At 42.1% G+C, this 21866-nt stretch overlaps 1 protein-coding gene and 1 long non-coding RNA gene across 4 annotated transcripts in view; one reads left to right on the top strand and one right to left on the bottom strand.

Annotated features, from left to right (window-relative positions):
• The window catches only part of DNAI3 (dynein axonemal intermediate chain 3), a 70277-nt gene extending 52189 nt beyond the window's left edge, over positions 1–18088 (top strand). For all 3 annotated transcript variants that reach the window (XM_073896394.1, XM_073896396.1, XM_073896395.1), the window contains 6 exons: positions 3760–3823; positions 9797–9927; positions 11769–11973; positions 13439–13530; positions 14598–14720; positions 17804–18088. In XM_073896394.1, coding sequence (XP_073752495.1) covers positions 3760–3823; positions 9797–9927; positions 11769–11973; positions 13439–13530; positions 14598–14720; positions 17804–17944 — 756 coding nt within the window. In that variant the 3' untranslated portion in view covers positions 17945–18088. The remainder of the gene's footprint in view (positions 1–3759; positions 3824–9796; positions 9928–11768; positions 11974–13438; positions 13531–14597; positions 14721–17803) is intronic.
• LOC141373422 (uncharacterized) lies at positions 8511–20975 on the bottom strand. Its single transcript, XR_012379388.1, has 5 exons — positions 20858–20975; positions 16275–16347; positions 14093–14284; positions 11496–11551; positions 8511–8639 (listed from the first exon to the last, which is right to left on the bottom strand). It is a non-coding gene; the product is annotated as an uncharacterized lncRNA (long non-coding RNA).
• Positions 20976–21866: the final 891 nt, after the last annotated feature.

Raw genomic sequence — 21866 nt, 5'->3', positions numbered from 1 at the left:
GTTCCATGATTCATTGTTTGTGCATAACACCCACTGCTCCACGCAGAACGTGCCCTCTTTTTTTTTTTTTTAAACAGGTTGGCAATTTCTTTTTTTTAAAGATTTTTTTTTATTTATTTATTCATGAAAGACACGAGAGATAGAGAGAGAGAGAGAGAGAGGCAGAGGGAGAAGCAGGCTCCCAAGGAGCAGGGAGCCCGATGCGGGACTCGATCCCAGGACCCTGGGATCATGACCTGAGCCGAAGGCAGATGCTTAACCATCTGAGCCACCCAGGCGCCCCAGAACGAGCCCTCTTTAATACCCATCACCAGGCTAACCCATCCCCCCACCCCCCTCCCCTCTAGAACCCTCAGTTTGTTTCTCAGAGTCCATCATCTCTCATGGTTCGTCTCCCCCTCCGACTTACTCCCCTTCATTCTTCCCCTCCTGCTATCTTCTTCTTTTTTTTTTTTTCTTAACATATATTGCATTATTTGTTTCAGAAGTACAGATCTGTGATTCAACAGTCTTGCACAATTCACAGCGCTCACCATAGCACATACCCTCCCCAATGTCTATCACCCAGCCACCCCATCCCTCCCACCCCCCACCACTCCAGCAACCCTCAGTTTGTTTCCTGAGATTAAGAATTCCTCATATCAGTGAGGTCATATGATACATGTCTTTCTCTGATTGACTTATTTCACTCAGCATAACACCCTCCAGTTCCATCCACGTCGTTGCAAATGGCAAGAAGAGATGCCTTTTTCATTCATAACTCTATTTCCCTGAAATAAAGGGTTCTCAAGAGCATACTGCCCACCAGGCACATCACTAGGCCCTGGATCAGACATAAATCAACAGCACAGTCCCTGTCCTCAGGGCACTCACTGCCTAGATAAGGAGCAGAAACATTAAAGGCGTTATCCATGCCAATGCCCATCTAGAAGCCACGGGGACAGGACAGGGAGGTGGGGGAAGGCGGACTGTTAGCTGGCTGGACTTTGGAGGTTGAGGAGGCATCTGAAAGATCAGAGTACAATTCCCAGCAGAAGTAACAGCCTGAACAATACTTTTTGGAATTATGGAAGCTTGGGATTTGCCTGGAGATAGTGGAATCATTTGTGCAAGAGGGAATGCTATACCTTGAATGCTAGGTTGGGATCCAACCAAAGAGCCTTTTCTGCCATGTTAGGGAATTTGAATTACATTTGGTGAGCAGTGAGGCACTTACCAAACAGATACTTGTTTTATAATTTGGGCTTTCAATTTTTTATAACTTGGGCTTCTAATTTTTTTTAATTCTGGAAAAATATAAATAACAAGTTACCATCTTAACAAATTTGAAGTGTATAATTTAGTATTATTAGATATACCCATATGGTTGAGCAACACTCACAGCCATCTATCTCCAGAACATTTTCATCATTCCAAACTGAAATTCTGTACCCATAAAACAATAACTCACCATTCCCTCCTGCCCCCAGCCCAGGTCATCCACCATTCTACTTTCTGTCTCTGTGACTTTAACTACTCTAGGTACCTCATGTAAGTAGAATCATATAATATTTGTCTCTGTGCACACCAGAGGTTTTTTAAAAGATTTTTTATTTATTTTTTGACAGAGAGAGACACAGCGAGAGAGGGAACACAAGCAGGGGGTGTGGGAGAGGGAGAAGCAGGCTCTCCGCGGAGCAGGGAGCCCGACACGGGGCTTGATCCCAGGACCCTGAGACCATGACCTGAGCTGAAGGCAGATGTTTAACTGACTAAGCCACCCAGGAGCCCCCACACCAGAGTTTTAATAAAGCAGGGGCTGACAGCTTTAGAAAGATGAATGAACACAAGATCTTAAAACGGAAATTAAAGTATGACACCCGGTGGCTAAACTCTTCAGTGACAACTCAAACATGAACAAAATCCAAACTCTTCACACTGTGACCTACAGGATTCTGCATAATTTGGCCCTTTCCTATCTCTCCACCCCATCTACACCAATCTCCCTCTCTCCTTCCAGCTGCTTTGATTTTTCTCTTTCTTTTTCTACCCCAAACTCTTTCCTGCCTTTCGAGCCCTTGCCCTCCGTAGAATTAACTTAATCCATCATTCAGCAGATATTGCAGATACTTATTGAGCATGTATTATATGCCAGGCATTGTTCTTGGCCCAGGGAATAGAGCAGTGAACAAAAAGGAGACAAAATTCCCTACCCTCATCGGCTGACATTCCGGTGGAATGCTCTTCTACCAACACCTGACATGGCTGATCCGTCTCCTTTGGCTAGAGAGAATAAGGGAGACCTCCCCGGGTTCTAGACTGGCTAGTGCAGAGCTGCAGCAGGAGGGAGTGGAGCCAGGAAGACGGACAGGCCAGCCAGGCAGTGATTTCAAGGGGGCCAGCCCAGAGACGAAGAGGGCATGAGCAGTGGGGCCAAGAATGCCAACACAGGGGAGGAGGAGGAGCAGAATTCTCAGCCCCAGGAACTGGATGGAGGGGTAGCATGGGAAGGTTCCCAGCTAGGTGGCTGCCGAGAGAATGGGCACTCGCCACGTGCGGATGAACCTGGTTCAAGCTACTCCTCTGTGACTTGGTTCTGTTTGGTGTTGCACGTACCCACTGTGAGACTCAGGAGGTATTAGTGACTCTTACAGGACTCTGGTGGAGGCTGGGTCCCATACAGAAAGGTCCTAACAGCGGTGGCACACACCGTGGGCTCACTCATGATAAGGGTGGGTGAGGTGTCACAGCCAACAGGGAAGGTGTGTGCACTGGACGCGGGCCGGTCTGTGCTCTCTCGGCCTCAGCACCACAAGTGGAGGGTGGAGGGAGGGCTTGTCCTCTGACTGAATTTCCAACACCAAACACAGCCCTTGTTTGTTACATGTGTTCATGAATAAAAGCACAGATGAGGGAATGAGTGGGCGCCGGCCAGATGTTTTCCCCTGTCCTCTCCCTCGCCTACACATCCCAAGCCATCCTCCCAGGCCTCTCAGCTCCTCTTTTTATACACCCTTCTCTGTGTTTTCCTTTTATCACCCAGAGAGAAAAACACTGGAATTAGGAGCCTGCCTCTGGGTGACCCTGAATAAGTCACTTAACCTCTCTGAGTCTCCGTGTTCCTGCTATTAGATGGACCATGGGACTAAGGTTTCCTCGAAACCTCTCCCACCTCTGCTGTTCACGGGTTCTGCATCTTTTCCCTGTGTGTGGCTTTCTGCCCCTTTACACCAGGTCCCCCTGCCTTCCCCTCTCCTTATCATGGCCATAAGGAAAGTGGGAATATATATTATTAGTTATGTTATTTAAATGGAATTTTGTTTCCTGTTCTCAACTTTAAAGGTAACGCTACCATATTATCAATTTACATTCTCCTTTTCTCTCTTACTTCACAAATATTTTTAAGTACTGACTTTGTATCATGCTGAGAACAAATCACTGAAGAAGTAGAACCAGATCCCTTCCTGGAGTTTTTGGTCCATTGGGACAATTTCCTACTAACAAAAACTTTAGAAACCCAGTACATAGATTATCTCCATAAATGCCTGTGTTTTCCACATCACTATGTGTACATAAAAATTCAACAAATTCATTTTTTTGTTCAATATAAAATCAAGTAATCACTTTGAGCCTCCTCCACACTATATCAAGTTATCATTTGACTGAATTAACCTGTTGCTTTGTGCTTGTTTGGGTTACAGCCAGACTTGGTACATGCATATGAGGTCTTTAGTCCCTTAAGTTGTCATTGTACTCATCAGAAACCTGTAATATTTTTAGGAAGGTGGAGTGATATACACAGATTGGAAAATGGAAAGAGACCCTGAAACTGGCCGACTGATGAGTAAGTTCTGATGATTGCTCTGTTATGAGTAAGTTACTCCTTTTTTCTTTTTAGAAGTTATTATCTATTTGAGAGAGAGAGAGTGAGAGAGAGAGGAGAACAAGCAGGGGGGAGGAGCAGAGAGAGAGAAGCAGACTCCCCCGCCAAGCAGGGAGGAGCCCACAGGGAGCTTGCAGGGAGCCCAACACGTGGCTTGATCCCAGGACCCCGAGATCATGACCTGAGCCACAGACACGTAAACAACTAAGCCACCCAGGCGCCCCAAAGTTATTCCTTTTTACAAAGTGCTGAGTAACCCTGGCCTTGCTGAGGGGAGGGAAGGCACTTAATGTCCTGTGTCTGCACCTACTCAAAGTGAGGGCCTCAAAGAGCAGCACTCGGGAGCCTGTTAGAAATGCAGAACCTTGGACCCTACCCCAGGCCTGCGAATCGGAATATGGATTTTTAATAAGATTCGCCTGGTGATTTGTTTTCACCTCCCCCAAATTTGAGGAGTACTGATCTATTGATGCTTAAATGACTAAGATAGTTGTACAATTAAATTAAAAAAAAACAAACGTGTTTCAATAATTCAACAACTTGGTAACTCATCTATATGAAAAATATTAATGTGAAATTATAAATTAAATTTACAATGATCTTGGCGACATCAGAACAGAATGGAGAAGTAGCTGCAGGACCCTCCTCTCCGGCTGGGACTAGCGGTGTGCAGACTCCGGGCAGCTGAGCAGCGGTATGGGGACCACACCCAGCTGGGAGCAGGAATCAGAGTTCGGCTCCCTAATAAGCTAAGCTCCCTGTCAAAGCTTGGAGCCCAGAGGTTCACTACAATTACAGATGCTTACTTTAAAGCTTTGGATTTGATTATGGCATGAAAATGTATTTGAGCCACATTCCGTAATGTGGAATGACCGGAAGCACAGGAAGAGGTAGCTGCTGGGACTGCTAGCATGCCATGGAGCAGTGAGGTGGGGCAGGCCGGCTAGGTTCGCAGAAGGGAATCTGATCTCAGAACCAGCGGGCATGGGAGTGACTGAGCAGGGTCAGAGGTCAGAAATACAGCCTGCAGGGGACCGCTGCTGGGTCTCAGGTCTCTGCCTCGAACTTCACCCCCTCCCCTCTATCTACTGAGTCTGGCTCTGCAGACTGGAGTCGGCCTTAGACCCAGAAAGGCGTGTTTCTCAGCATTGCCTCGAGGATAGCCATATTAATCTGGAAACGGAAGCACTCCTAGTTTTCTGACATAGAACCTCTGACCAGAAACCAAAATGTGTGTTATTGATAAGAGTGGGGCATTGAGAGAGAATTAGGTATGATCCAAGGAAAGGTCAAGTGCTTGCAGAAGTGAGACTGATTTTCCACTTTCCGTTCTCAAACTCCAGGATTTAAAAGATGAACTCAAATTTATATATTGGATATAATGAATTACATTCAGCTACTTTTATGTTTATTCATGTACCTGTTTATTCAATAATTCTTGAGTATTAATTGTGCATGTACTGCATGCACACGGCGGCTATCTCCACTGTTCTGCTGGGACACCAGTGGAGACCCTGATGCCATGACTTGGTTACACTGGTTCTTCCTGGTCTCAGAGTTTCTTGAGGCCTTACCATGGTGCCAGCTTCCTAAACTGCTTTTGAGGCAGACCCTGAGACCCTGATAAACAGGTTTAGTTATTTATTTTAAATTTTTTTCCATTTCTAGAATAACCAATGATAATAAACTTAAAAACCAAGAGCTTTGTGTTTGAAACTCACTAATGTTGTTTGTTCTTTTTTTTTTTTTGAGAGAGAGAGAGAACAAGAGAGCATGAGCAGGGGGCGGAGATAGGCAGAAGGAAAGGGAGAGAGAGAATCTTAAGCAGACGCCATGCCTAGTGTGGAGCCCAACATGGGACTTGACCTCAAGACCCTGAGATCATGACCTGAGCCAAAATCAAGAGTCAGGCGCCTAACTGACTGAGCCTCCCAGGCGCCCTTTGTTCTTTCTTTCTTACTTTCATTCATTTGTCAATTCATTATTGAGAATCTATTCTGTGCCAGGCACTGGGGGATATGAAGATGAACAAGATATTATCCTCCCCCAAAGGAGTTCCATGATCTATTAGAAAAATCAAACACGTAAACAAATGATGACATTACACTGTCATTAGAGCTGTGGCTAGAAGCAAACACAAAGTGACATGGGAAACCAGGAAGGGACAAACTCTCTTGAGTCATTAAGAAAGGGCCCTACTGAAGAGAGATACATTTGAGCTGGGTCTTGAAGGGTGGATTGTAATTTTCCAATTGGAGAAAGATGTGCCAGATAGAAGGAATAATAAATGCAAAAACATGGAAGCCCAAAAGAGCAGTGGACAATTAAGAAATGGAAATCTCCTAGCCAAAGCATAGCAATAGAGAGGGCAGCAGGAGAGGTGTCAGGAAGGACAGCTGGGTCCAAATGGCTAAGAGCCTTGAGAGCCTACTAAGCTTCGAAACTTATCCTAGTGCCACTGGTATAATCAAAATATCACTCTGGCAGGAGATCAGGGGCTGGATTAATTTACTGGTGGGACTTACAATGGAAGTAGAATGATCACTTGCAATAGTCTAGATGAGAGATGGAGAGGACTAAGTATAGGCATGGTAACAGGGATGTACAGCAGAGGAAATATAAGAGAGGCTTAGCAGTTAACATGCCAGGATTTTGTGACCAATGGAATATAGGTTGGTAAAGAAGAAGAAGAGTTGCTTTTAATTTCCTGGCATTTAGTTCATTGCAAAAAAAAAAAAGGAGAGAAATAACTTTAACTACTTACCAAAAGGATACTTTAAAATCATCATAATATTTTAAAATACTTTAAAATCATTAGTCAAGCATTTTGTAACATGGAAAGCCAAGCAACACTTATTCCCATTGGATAATGGCTGAAGTTCAGAGAAAGTCAATGTTTAGACCCTCTAAACTGTGCACTGCTCGCCCTAATTATATCCATAAACTGGCAATGTTTTCCTTGAGAGCAACCAGTCTAATGTTTTTCGTAAACACCATGGAGTGTACCTGGGTAAAGATGAGGCAATTACTGGGACGCAGTCCTTCTTGATTTCCTAGGGACCCCATGTTCTTATCAACAAGGCAGGAAGGAGAATTTCCTCTTCTAAGAAAAAGCGTCTGAAAGGCAGTATCCTGAATGAGATATATGTGATAAAGAAGGGAATCAAACAAAATTTCCAGATGATCTAAGTGACAAGCCAAGAAATGAAGGCTGAACGATGACAATTGTTATAATTATTTCATGTACTCTACTCACAAATCGGCACATGCCATGCATCATGCATTCTTCCAAGTACTTTCCATGGATTAGCTCATTTAATCCTCATAGCAACCCTAGGGGGTAGGTACCAGAATTGCCAGATTTTGAACCTAGGCAGTCTGCACTCTTAATCACATCACTGTACTGAATCCTGCATTAGATAATGATTCTGGAAACTACTTCTTTGTTTATTGTAAATTTCTCATAGCAACTTGGCCTGGGGCCTCTAGTACTCCATTTAATAACTTAAGGACAGCTCTATCCATTGCTAGATGGAACTAAATGTCCCTAAAAGGACAAAAGGAAGGAAAAGTTATGGGCTGAGAACATCTAACATGTTATTTTAAAGTATAAATCTTGGTGGTTATCAATCTTGCTATCACTGGTAATCATTACATTCTGCAGAGGGCTTCCAGATTCATGAATGGCCCTGCTCACCAGAGTGAGGTGGCATCTAGGGAACCCCCACTATAGGAGGTTAAAAACCAGGCTCTGAAAAACAAGAGCGGCAACAAGAAGAAAGCTGCTGGTGTCCAGGGCTTTCCTGACTTCCCAGGAATCTTCCAGATTGCTTCAAGATTGCCTTAGAAGTATGTCTCCTATGCTATCTTCAAGACGGAGCTTCAGTTGGAGGAAAATTGGTCTGTTTTTTTTTTTAATCCAGGAAAGCTACATTTAAATTTTTTGTTTATTTTTACTTTTTATAAACTTTTTGAATTGTGGTAAAATATACATAAATGTGAAATGTACCATCTTAATCATTTTAAGTGTATAATTCTTTAATATTAAGTACTTTCACATTGTCATGCAACCCATCTCCAGGACTGTTTCCATGTTGCAAAACTGAAACTCTGCACCCATTAAATACTAGCTCCCTGTTCCCCTCTACTCTCAGCATCTGGCAACCACTATTTACTTTCTATCTCTCTGAATGTGACTACTGTAGATACCTCATATAAGTGGAATCATACAGTATTTATCTTTTTGTGATGGACTTCTTTCCCTTAACATCATATCCTCAAGTTTCACCCATGTTGTAACATATGTCTGAATTTCCTTCCTTTCAAAGGATGAATAATATGCCATTGCGTGTATATATCGCATTTTGTTTATTCCCTCGTCTATCGATAAACACTTGGGTTGCTTCCAAATAATGCTGCTATGAATATGGGTGGACAAATATCTCTTTGAAACTCTATGAGCTATTTGCAAGGTTTAGTAGGTGGGTTTTTTTTTTCTTTTTTCAGCTTAATGTCCCACTGGGGTTCCGAGAGGGGGGGAAAAATCCAGCTTTTACATAGCTATCAATATGATGGGATTCACAGTAAGTTCATGGTATGGATATAAGGTAACTGGACAATATGGTTTGGCCTAAATAGGACATACCTTTACGGCCATTCTTGAGGTGGGTGTGGGCAGCAAGGAGTAGGGAGCAGCCAGCCCTGCATCCAGGTCTCGGGGAGAGGAGACCCAAGCAATGGTGGGGTACACAGACTAAAGGAAAGGAGGACCTGTAGGCTGGAGCAGAGAAATCTTGATTTTAATATCCAAACCTGCCTCCCCCTGGTCTTTCCAGTTGCAATAAATGGAAACTCCATGGAGTCAGCTGCTCCTAGCAGAAACCTATCATTCTCAGCCCTCCTGTTCAAGCCATCTGTAAGTCTTGTTATTTCCAGCTTGCAAATATTTCTTGCTCATCTACTTTTGTCCATTGTACTTTCAACCCAGCTACCAAGTTCTCTCACCAGAACTACTTCCTATGGTGTCCCCTCTTTTCTTTTACCTCTCTCTAGTTCATTCTCTTCATAGCAGTCAGAGAATCTTTAGAAATCAGTCAGATTGCCTTCTGGTCCTAAAGGACTCAGTGAAACACATCATGTGGAGAATATAATCTAAACTCCTTTTCTACAAGGCCCTGTGTGGTCTGGACCCTCCTGGTCCCCATCTGTTTCATATGTCTCATGCTGGGATTACCAGACTTCAGTCTTATTGCCTTCCTCAAATTTATAAAGGCACTAAGCATTTCTCTCTGCAGGACTTGGGAGTGCGTTGTTCCCTCTATCTGGAATACTCCTCCACATTAAAATCTTCCCACACCAAAGTGCTACTTAGGACTAAATGACTCATCTTCAGAGAAGACTTTTCTGACCATTCGGTCTAAATTATGGATGTGCCTCGTTACTCTTTCTTGCAATTTTTTTCCACGATAACACTTTTAACATTTTTTATTATATACTTTGGGATTTGTTTATTGGATATTGGATATTATTTATTGAATATCTGTCTTTCCCATTAGACTGTAAGCTCCATGAGGGCAGGATCATGTTCATTTATTAACCATTGTTTACTCAGCCATCTGTAGTACCTATAGATACATATAGGCAATCCACAAATATTTATTGACCAACCAAGTGGGTTAATGAATGAGTAAATGATTAAGAACATGAAATATTCCTTTGAACTGGAAAAATGGCCTTGATGGAAATTCCCTAGACTTTACATAAAAAGAGGAAGAGCTGTTCCTTGACAGATTCATTTACCCCAACTGACCTCTTGTTGTCTGTGCTTGGATCCCATTAATCATGACCTGTCCATCCACTGGAGTTCTGCCTATTCTTCATGCAGGAATATAAACACTATTATTAAACATGAAGTGACCTTTTCCATCCCAACAGCAAAGAAGCCAGTGAGCCTCTCCACTATCCATGATGGATCTGTCCACACTGTTCAGAGGTCACCTTTTTACAAGGACATTATCCTCACCATTGGGGGATGGAACGTGGCCATCTGGAAAGAAGGTGTTATGGTGAGTTGCCTGAAAAATGGAGGAGTGGGTGTGTGGTCCTTTGTTACTGAGAAAGACAATGGGAACAACAGACTGTTCTGACATAATAGTGCCTTAGGGACACTTTTTAGAGAAATTACAACAGATGGCTTGGGTTCCAGCTTGTCAGCAGAACCACGTAAGCCTTTTGAAAACACAACCATTTGCCTTTCTTCCTTGAGGGAAGGAAACAATATTTACGTCTTTTGCTCTCTAAGACCTAACAGTCTTTCTTCAAAATATGTATTGTGGGCAGTTGATTTATTTTATGTTTTTTCCTCCCCTTAAAATAAATGATGGGATGCTGGTTACTATGAAGTCCAAGGAGAAGCACTGCATCTATCAACTTTGCTTCTGTACCAGGAATATGTCCACAGGTTCAGAAAGTGGGAGTAAGAAAGCTAAGGGGTCTGTTGCCAATAGACCAGAGACATGCATGGACCACAGGGAAGCAGCAGCAGGACTCTGGCAGTCAGGATTAGGAGAGGGCCTGGTTCCAGGCAAATAGAAGCTAAACTGCCAAAAACTGAAAGACTGATAAAATCCAGTGAGGCAAGGGTGTGAGGAAATCAGCATGACAAGTCTCTTTGGTGTGCAATTTAAGATCATCAAAATCTGAAATATGCATGTATATCTATTTCATAGCTGTAATACATATATTCTTTGAAAAATATGATATATAATGTGTATATATATAACATTTATATGAATAGATATTCTTCGAATAAAATGAATAAAAATGTACATATATTCTTCAGTAAAGAATATATATATTCTTTAAATAAAGTGATAAAAATATACATATACATATATATATTCTTTGACCTAACACTTTCACTTCTGGGACTCTAACTTACACAAATACTTGTGTGAATTTATGTACGAGTTTGTCATTGAAACAACTGGAAACTACTTAAAGTGCCCAACCACAAAAGGACTTCTACTTTATACCAATGTACTTCAGTATGTCCAATTTTCTTTTTTACAGTGAATAAGTATCAGTTTTGTTGTTAAAGAAAAAGAAAATTAGGCAAGATTGTCCATAGACTATTCAGGGGCCAAGAACCGGGTTATCCACAGAAATGGAAGGAGCTGGGCAAGGTGGGCAAGAACAGGATAAGGAGTCCATGAATCTGAGATACTCTTCGTTTCCCACAGGGAAGTTTCTTATGCATGTCTCAGAGGGTAGGAAACAGCTTCACAGTTTAGTTTAGTCTCTGCAGCTATAAGTAGATAAATGAATACACCTGCTTGTCAGGTGGAGCGCAACAGTAAGAGGAGAGCACATCTGATCTTTTTTCTCTCTGAAAACCTCCCAAAGAGGGCAAATTACCCCATGGTAAAGAAAAGAGAAGCTGATCTTGTACCAATGCTTTGCTGGTCTAAAATCCTCTTCCAAACAATATTTGCAAGCCATTGGATGCAGCTCACAGCTGGAATTGACTTTTTATTGGCTTTTTTTCCTGGCTGCCAGAGTTGTCTCCATTGGAAATAGACACCCAACAGCAAAATAAAGGTATAAGCAAAATTTCCTTATAATCTCTACTTACCTAACATCCACCAATCTCCAGCTTGACTGGAAGGTTTGATCTTTTCTAAAAGGCAACTAAAATAAGAAAAAAATGTTATAAAAAATGCACGGGAAATAAAAGAGTTGGCATTATATAAAATCCTATAAGAAAAAGAACTAAGAGTTCAGAGTGGGCATAATTGTGCTGTTCCATGATCATAGCCATCTGAGTTGTACTTAAAGAAAATCATTGTGAATACACCTCAGATAATAACAAAAGTTTTCGTGTGTGCTTTTAAAATTTTGTTTAAAGACTGGACCCCTCCTTCAGTCATCCTGTGCACCAAAAAGGTATACTGCAGGCCACTGGTCCCTGACAAGGCCTGGAGTTTTCTATATTGGCCGAGAAGATGGATACATTGACATCTGGGACCTTCTGGAGAAAACTCATGAGCCAGCCCTGTCACAAAACATCTGCATAACTATGATCACCTACATCAAACCCTGGACCTTCTCTGGTGTGTTAATTCTAATTAAATGACCTAAGTTATTTTGTTTTTTGGAGGGCGACTCAGGAACATTTTGACATTCATCTGGAAAGTCTCTGATATTTTTTTTCTCAAGTTTTGCCCATCCCATCCTTTCTCTTCCCTTCCTTCCCCTTCCTTCTTACACTCAAACTCTGGATACAATCTGAGTTTCTCTCGTTGTTTTCTTTATCAACAATTATTTCTGAGGCATGGTTAGTACGACAAGCAGAGGCTGATTTTGAACTAACCACATGATGAAAAGCATCCTTCTCATCTTCTCCAGGTCAGACAGTGTGATCCCTAAATCTTTGGTACCTTTTGCTGCTTCTTTCCCAAATAGAGTAATTCTTGTATCTTTAATTTTTCATTACATCACCAATTTTCAATATTTTATCATTTTTCTGGCTTTTCCCTGGACAATATCAAGCAATTCTTTTCATGAGATCAAATGACTCTCTGGGGTCATTTGTCTATTTAAACTTTTAACTTTTGAACTAATTATGAGGAAAAAAACAACGTATAACAAAGCAAGCAGAAATTCAAGGATGTGTCCTCAGAAAATTTGTCCCAATTTCTCTGTTTTACCTAAGCACTACTTTCTATATAAACCCAGTATATTTGCCTCTTTTAAAAGAAGTTTCCCTTTGTTTCCAAAGGTATGCAGGCATAAAATTATCTTTCTATCCTTTTCTCTCTCAGAAACATTACGTTTAGAAATTCAGTCTTCAGAATTTCTAGAGTGTCACATTCTGGCAACCACTTAGCCTTACGTGTCACCAAGTGTGGGTTTTTTCCCATCTTTGCTATAAAACATTGCTTTTGTATACATCCAGGGATTATGAGTCTAGGATTTAACAATTTAAACCAAACCTTCTGAATATAAGAAAAAGAAAAGAAACCCCATATGATAAGGTAGAAAATTAAAATTCTTAAACACATTTGTGTTTTATATCCATTTTCAATGATCAAAAGAAGCAATCTGTTTTTATAATAAGAAAATGGGTTCTGGCTGTGTCTTTGAAATTCATCTGGATAATGGTATCCTTCAGCCCTTACTGAGTCTTTGGTGAAAACTGGCCTCATGATTTTTCTTTGAAAATCTTTCCCTGTGTTATCCTCACTTTCTTCTCAAGTCTGTCCAGTGGCCCAGCCACACAGAGGGTCAACCTCAGCTGGGAGCCACACTCCTTACATGAGCACCAAGAAGACAAGTTTTGAGGTGGGCAGGGTGGCTGACAAAGGCTCCGGGTCTCGACTTTCATTTCATCAACTGGAAAAAATGATTTTTATATATCAGTTAATATTGTCCTCAGTCATGAAAGCCTGATGAAGATGCCAAGATTATCATAACCACAGCAGGTCTTTTGGGAGACCAAAAAACAAAAACACAGTTCATGTTTAACCTCCAGGATGACTTTCTGTTTCCCCCCCCCCCATTTTTTGGATCTTTCAGCTAAGCAGCAATTTATAGCCATAGCTGATTATTATGGAACACTGCATATATTGGAAATTCCTTGGACATTAAGTCACCCTTCCACCAATGAGGTTAGTACCTTTTGGCTCTGAGAATTTATGTGACCAGATATTGCTGAGGCATGTTTTAAAAGTGTGTTCAGAAATGACAGCATTTTTGCTCTGTAAGAAAACAAAAGAATCACACAATCCCAAATAAGGGATGTATTTCTGTTGTATGAGTTAAATAACTTGAAACCACAGAAAAACAAATGTGATGAGAGAAAGGGCAAGTAAATGAAGCCCAGATTCAGAAAAGAATTGATTTGGGGATTCATAAAATGTTATTTTCAGACTGTTGAAGGACGGGACTCCTTCAGTGATACCCTTCCCGGAGGCCCAGTTGACATTTTGATACATCTCTCCATCATCGCCCACCTCCACCCTGTCTTCTCCCAAGTTGGTGTACTGTAGGCAGTATGGCTGAGGGGGCAATTTTCTGCCCTTCCATAGGCACCACCCACCAGTTTTAAGTAATAGTAATAATAAGGTGATAAAAAGAAAATCAATGAATAGAAATAAGTAAATACATATACAACCAACATTAAATATATAGATTACAATCCGCCACAAGTCCCAACATCAGCCTACTTACCTGCAAGCAGAAAGCTTTCCATCCCCTGGCTGCTTTGCCCAAGGTTTCTGCTGACTTCGCTGCTTCTGTTCTTCTGTGCACACACCAAGTCCTCCGGGGAACTCAGCTTCCCTTCCTGTCCCTTTAGGGTTTACACTGAGCTCCTCATCTGGGTTTTCCAAGTTTGGTTGATGATATGATACTTTCCTCAGGCTTAGAAGTGAGAAGCAAGGAAAGGGAAAAAAGCCATCCCTGAGTATTTCTTTTACAAAACTATAATTTTTTGCTGTTCTCTTCTTCCAACCCTACTCCCTTCATGGAATCCTCCAATTTGCAGGGCCCTGAACCTGAGCACAGTAGCCCCCACGTTTAGCTAGCTCCTCTGGTAGTGGGCCTGTGGGTGGTATCCCAAAGCAGGTAAGCCAGCTAATGAATTACAAGCAGCAGGAATTTTCTTCTAGAGCCTTGTGAAGAATATGAGGGCTTCCACGTGGGCACCCCTCTCATGGGCCCGTGCTTCTAACAGGTATCAAGCATGAATTACTACTTCGAAAGAGAAGTCAAGCATCTAGAATATGTAGAGGAACGGAAGAAAATTCGTGAACAAGAAAAGAAGGAAATGGAGCTGGAACTTGAGAAGACAAAAGTTGTAAGTGAAATTTCAGAAACAAAAGCCGTTGCCTTCCTCTAACCCCGGTGGAAGTATGTATATTTGGCTTATTCCACAGTTTCAATAAGAAAATTATGCCTTTTCACATTCTTCTCTCTTTCTCATGACAGTCAAAAGGGTATTTTCTCATTTCCAAGATTACCATGAGTGACAACTATCAATTGGACACCTACCTAGATTCTATCCAACTTAACTTTCTAAAGTTTTCTGTAATTTCAAAGTCCTTTAGATACAAAGGCATCTGAATATCATCCATAGATACAACAATGCAAAATCTGGAATCTTTCATTGCATAGAATTTTAACATCCAGTGAATGATATCTTAAAACATGTAGTGCATGGGGCACCTGGCTGACTCAGTCCACAGAGCATCCGACTCCTGATCTCAGAGAAGTGAGTTTGAACTCCACATTAGGTGCAGAAATTACTTAAAAATTTTTTGTTTAAAGAAAAACAGGTAGTCCAAAAAGAGTGGAATATAGAATGAAGACACATGGGCCCAAATCCCAACTCCACCCACCACTACTAGCTACGAGATCTGGAGCAGGGCTTATGTCACTGCTGAGCTTCAGTTCTTGTCTTTAAAATGGGAATACTGGGGCATCTGTGTGGCTTAGTCATTAAGTGTCTGCCTTCAGATCAGGTCATGATCCCAGGGTCCTGGGATTGAGCCCCGCATCGGGCTCCCTGCTCAGTGGGAAGCCTACTTCTCCCTCTCCCGCTCCCCTTGCTTGTGTTCCCTCTCTCACTGTGTCTCTCTCTGTCAAATAAATAAATAAAATCTGTAAAAATAAATAAATAAGTAAAAATAAAATAAAATGGGAATACTGATAACTACCTTTTAGGATTAGGCTTTTCAGTTCAGTAACCCGACAAATAGACTTTTAGTAAATGGGAACCAGTATACAGACAGATGGATAGGAACTTTACTATAATATAATATATGGGAACTATAAAATTTGAGATAGAGGAGAATTTGGTAGAGGACACATCTTTCTCCCAGAAAGGAACCTAAAACTCTGAAGGCCCTCACCTTTCTGTTTCCCAGCTTCTGCCACTGTTGGTCTTCCTTGCCCACTGGGATTGGGACCTTTGGATATTCTGTGAATTTAGTTCTCTCTTTCTCAGCAGAGATCCCCTCAGTCCACGTTTCTATTTCTCTCTTGCTCATTCCCTTCCTAGGCTTTTTGTCACCAGCAATTTCACCACTGATCCCATTTATAGATTCTTTATAGGCAAATATATAACCTCCTCCAGCACAATTATTCATGTGAGAGCATGAGCATGTGGAATTCTTAATGTTAACATTATCACTTATTGATAGATACATATCAGTGTAATAAAAGCAGAAGTCCTCATTTCAAAAGCATTGTTTAGTGGTGGCAAGGTATAAAAGAATACCAATGAACTTTTCATCATCTTCCCTGCTACAAAAGATTTGGTCTTGGTCCATTCTTTTGCATACTCACAAACACTGGTTGAAATTCTGCGGTGTGAGATAACCTGACACCCTTCCTTTATGCCCACAATTACCCATGATTAGTGTGAGTGATTAAATACCACAGCGACAGGCCTAATCATCCACATCAGTTGGAAGCCAGTAGACCTGTGGAAAATCCAAAAATAATTTGCATGTGAAATACTCTTAAAACACCTGAATTTTATAATAATCATATCCTGAAATTGTATCATGTGCTTGAGTTTCCAAAATGTCTCCAACTTCTTCCTGTAGCTTCATTTCCATGTGATCTAGTACCCTCTTTATTTATTTTTTTTATTTGAGAGAGAGAGAGAGAAAACTCGAGCAGGGGGAGGGGCATAGGGAGAAGCAGGCTCCCCGCTGAGGAGGGAGCCCCACATGGGGCTTGATACCAGGACCCCTAGGATCATGACCTGAGCCGAAGGCAGACGCTTAACTGACTGAGCCGCCTAGGTGCCCTGACATAGTACCCTCTTTAAAGTAGAGCTACTACTTCTCCCATTTTCTCTGGAACTAGACTGGAGATAAACGAATGGACTTAAATGGGCTCCTCTGTTACATTTAGAACACGGAAGGTGTCACCAAGGAAAAACAAGTAATGTCAGTGAGAAATACGTTCTAACAAGCAACTGCTGATAAAAGGGAAAATGGGAACAGCTGTAACAACCTCAGGGGACTGTAGGGGAGATTAAATGAGTTAAAATATTTACAGCACTTAGCTAGTAAGCAGCACATAGAAAATGGTAGGAAGCGTCTACTGTTGTGATTACAGAAGGCAGGAGGAGATCACACATCCATCCAGCATGGCTGGTCTTGACAGGTGCCCTGCCGTTACCAGAGATGAGGCTGTACATGTCAACCCACAAATCCAAAGGAAACCGTACACCCGTCTCTTCCCAAGCACTGAGTCTGGGTACAGCTCACTTCTTGAAAAATAATGGTAATTACAGCTCTAACAGCACATGAAATGGGAGTTTTTCTAACTGGAATTTCAGCCGGAGACCCAAAGTTAGAAAAAGCAGCAGTTTCTGTGTGACCCATAAGCTGCTGTGCCGTCTAAATAGGACTTAGTAAAGGGAGGAATTCAAAAGAATTCTGTAAGCTCTAGGCAATTATCCACACTTCAGGCTACACAAGGGGGACAAGAATCATGGGAAAAAAGGAAGACTAGAAGAGGGTTTTTTTTTTTTTTTTTTTGAGAAAGAGGTGTCAAAGAGCCATGTATTCCCCACTTCCCAGTTCTGCAAAACCAGACGCCATGAGGAGACCTTCAAGGGACCACTGCTAGAAAAGGGTTGCTGGCCAGGATGGACATCTGGCCTCTTCACGTCTGGCAGGAGGCTTCCCAAGCCACAGAGACCTGCGCACTCTTCTCCACTCTCTCTGCCACTGCCCTTCAGAGCCAGCCGCCGCTCTCCCTCACTGTGCCAGAGATGCCCTCCTGCCCCTCCTGCCTTCTGCCCTCCCGTGAAACCCTCCCAGAGGGCAGTGGCTAGGCCAACTGCTCAAAACCAGCCCCTTCCTTTCTTTGGTATTTCTAGCTGTCAGTGCTTTATTGGGATGATTTGGCTTTTCCCCCTAGAAAATGTATCAGAAGTCAAAGGAACAGTTGGAGGCTGAATTGAAAATGGACTATGAGAGTTACTTAGAACTGGAAAAGAACATCCTCATCAACCTTGGCTTCATCAAAGTGAAAGAGACAATGTCATTCATGGACTTGTAGAAAAGCTTTCTGCAGGGGTGTTTTGGGGATTTTGTAGGACTTTCTTTTCTTTTTATTCATCATTTTTTATGTAATGTGAACTAGCAAACTAAACATTAAATGGGTTTACTTATAAATAGTAGCCTTTTATGTCACTGCTATTAAAAATTGTTTTATAACAATAAGATCTGTTTTGATTTTTGGATTGAATGTGTACTGAAATTTATACTGAATATGAAAGTTACCAATAACAGAATTTTCATTTTCCTATAGTAATCCCTTTACCCCCTGTCCTTGATGTCTATTTAGAGCCCCTAATCCCAGAAAGAAGTGTAAATCAAACTTTGTTCCCAATTACCAGGTTGCTTTTGGTTGCCCCTCCAAACAGTGCTCCCCGCCCCCCCGGTCCCCTGCACAGATTATAGTGCTGTGTGCTCAATACAGTAGTGGCAAATCGAATCCAGGAATATATGTATATAGAAAGGATAATAACATAAAGATCATGTTGGGTTTACCCAGGGAATACAAGGTTAACTTAACTGTAGAAAATAAATCAATGACTGATTAAAGGAGAGAATTTATGATACCAAATGGATGCAAAAAAAAAGTGATAAAATTTGACATCTTTTCATGATAAAACAACAATAAATTTTATCAATTACAAAAAGAAGGGGAATTCCTTCCTGTGATGTAGGGTATCTAAAACAATCCTACAATAACATCATACTTAATGGTGAAAAATTGAAAGCTTTCTTCTGAGATGTGGAACAACACAGGGCCCCCCAACATGTCTTCTAGTCAATGTTGTACTGGGGGGGTTAACCAATGTGGGCACAGAAAGGAAAGAGCATGTGAAACAGTTGCCAAAGAGCTTGGTGTGTCTCAACCAGAGGTTCAATGTCACAGGAAAGTGACTGGCATGGGAGTAGGGGTTGCGGGGAGAGTAGCAGGAGATGAGACTGGAAAAGTAGCTTGGAGCCAGATTGTGAAGTCTCCAGGAAGCCAAGCTAAAGAAGCTGGATTAGAGTTTGCAGATAATGGGGCACTAATAGAAGGGCTAAGCAGGAAGGTGACACAATCAGCTTTATTTTTAGGAAGATAAGGGATGGATTGGAGTCGGGAGAGTCCGAAGGCAGGAAATCCTATTAGGAGGCAGTACTAGTGGTTCAAGTTAAGAGATTAACACACGCTGTACTGAAGCTTAATGTGAAAATAAATATGAAAGTCTGGTTGGATGGGGAATGCAAGACAAAGGATGATGCCAAGGTTTATAAGTTAAGTTGCTGGAGGACATTAAACTCAAAGTTATTTACCTCAAAAGTCAGGTAGATAGTAGCACTTAACCAACTGTGTACCTTTGGACAGATGACTTATCCTGTGAAATAGATTCCTCTACTATCCCATCAGTTGAGAGTATTTACCGTGCAACATTTACAAGGGGTAAATGAGCACCTGCGTCTAAGGTGGCAGCGCCCCACATATATTGGTATCATCGTTATTGGATTGTCCCAGCACTCAACCTTGCACTGGAACAAACTTTCCTTCCTTCCTGTCCTTCCTTCCTTTCCTCCCTTTCTTTCTTTTCCTTTCCTTTCCTTCTTTCCCTTCCTTCCTCCCTCCCTTCCCTCCCTCCCTCCTTCCTTCCTTCCTTCCTTCCCTCCTTCCTTCCTTCCTTCCTTCCTTCCCTCCTTCCTTCCTTCCTTCCTTCCTTCCTTCCTTCCTTCCTTCCTTTCTTTCTTTTTCTTTCTCCTTCCTTCTTTCATTCTTTCCTCCCTCCATCCATCCTTTCTTTCCCTTTCTTTTCTATTCTTTTCTTTTCTTTCTTTCCTTCTTTCTCTCTCTCTTTCCCCACACTTATGGCTTATATAAATACATCCAGTCTCATAGCTTTAATACTACATATATCCCTGGCATGAACTTCTCCCACAAAATCAAGAGCTGTACATCCATTTGACTGCTTAATATCTCCACTTGGATATATAGTAGGCATCTCAAATTTAAACATATCCAAAACTGAGTGCCTGGATTTCCCTCCAAACCCATTCTCACTGCAGTCCTCCCAATCACCTTGCTTTCAGTTAGTTGCTCAGGCAAAAACCTGATGTGATCCATCATTTTTCTCTTTCTTTCACAATCCATACCCTCTCTGTGAGCAAATCCTGTTGACTACAGCTTCGAAATACATACAGAACCTGATCACTTCTCTCCTTCCTTACTGCTACCGCCTTGGTTCAAGCTGCCACCATCACCAGCTTGGACTTTTGCAGTAGCCTCCTAATTGTTCTCTGGGCTTCTGCCTGGCCCCCTTCAGTCTCTCTCTCAGCAGCAGCCAGACAGTACTTTTATATTTTTTTAAATATTTTATTTAGAGACAGGGGGAGGGGCAGAGGGAGAGGAAGAATCTCAAGCAGACTCCACGCTGAGCGCAGAGCCTGACGCAGGGCTCAATCTCACAACCCTAAGATCATGACCTGAGCTGAAATCCAGAATCCCACGCTCAACCAACTGAGCCACCCAGGTGCCCCCAGACAATGCTTTTAAATGGAAGGCAGAGGCTATCCTTCTCAGAGCTCGTCCTTGGCTTCCCAGCTCACTCAGAGTATGAGCCAAAAGCTTTACTGGGACCTGCAAGCCCCCCTCATGTGATCAGGCTGTCATTGTCAGTCTGGTTTCATCTCTCTCTCCTCCCCCACATCACGCCACCCCAGTCATGTCAGCCTCTTACAATTCACCAAACATACCGGGCATATTCCTATCCCAGGACATTTGTGTTTGCTATTCTGCACTTTGTCCAGTAACTTTCCCTATTTTGTCTTCATGTATTCCCCCATAGGAAAAAAAATGTTTTGAGTGCCTACACTGTGCCTGGCTCTACAATTTTAGACAGAATGTTCAGGGTAGGTGTTACCAGGAAGGCGACATTTGAGCAAAGACCTGAAGAGAGTGACCTGTAGTCAGTCTTCTAGGAGAAGCATTTTCATAACTCAGTCTTCCGTTCCCACCTCAACAGACTTCTGCTTAGGTCTTCTGGACAGAACTGTGTTGTGTGGACACCTCTTAGTGCAGAAGCAGCTAGGACCATGGAGAACAGGAATGTCATGATTGCGTGACAGAAGCCATTACCTGGGGCTGGCTCATTGTTGTCTCAAACAAAAGCAGGGTTCTATTAGCATAGAAGAAGGGAGTAATGGATATTGGTTATCAAATAAAGAGCTTAGTATAGTGCCTGGCATTTAGCAAGCAGTAAATTTTGGCTTCTATGTTACCTAATTTACAAACATAACACAATTATAATATTCTTGCTATAGAAACTAAACATGGAGTTCCTCTGCCTTATGAGAGCAGTTATCATCAGTTCAGTATGATATTTGTATCGCGTATTTAAAATCTTAGTTTTCCTCATCATCTCACCAGCCTATGGCCATCAGTGGGGTCATATAAACAGCCACAGCCCAAGCTTCATGGGATCTTGGCCCACCTGCTTATCTGGTAACTCGTCCTCCTGCAAAGCACCCCCAGGTGTGTCCTGTTGCTCCTGGGATGAAGGTTGACTCACATATGTTTAAAAACAAGCCTACAGGGGCGCCTGGGTGGCTCAGTTGGTTAAGCGACTGCCTTCGGCTCAGGTCATGATCCTGGAGTCCCAGGATCGAGTCCCACATCGGGCTCCCTGCTCGGCAGGGAGTCTGCTTCTCCCTATGACCCTCTCCCATCTCATGCTCTCTCTCTTTATCTCATTCTCTCTCTCAAATAAATAAATAAAATCTTTAAAAAAACAAAAACAAAAAAAAAAAACAAGCCTACAACCATCAGGCCCTCAAGGCTCCTTTCTCTCAATATTGCTAGAGCTATTACAGGCTAATGGCCTGTAACATGGCAGAAGGTGCTGGAACAATGCCTTTGTGTCAGTTTAGGTTCCGCATGAAGCTAACACCAAGGCAAG

The sequence above is a fragment of the Callorhinus ursinus genome, unplaced genomic scaffold (genome assembly GCF_003265705.2).
Source record: "Callorhinus ursinus isolate GAN/ISIS: 27379988/994484 unplaced genomic scaffold, GSC_fseal_2.0 scaffold9, whole genome shotgun sequence".
Lineage (NCBI taxonomy): Eukaryota > Metazoa > Chordata > Mammalia > Carnivora > Otariidae > Callorhinus > Callorhinus ursinus.
Note: the sequence above shows the minus strand (reverse complement) of the source record. Positions and strands in the feature narration are given on the sequence as shown.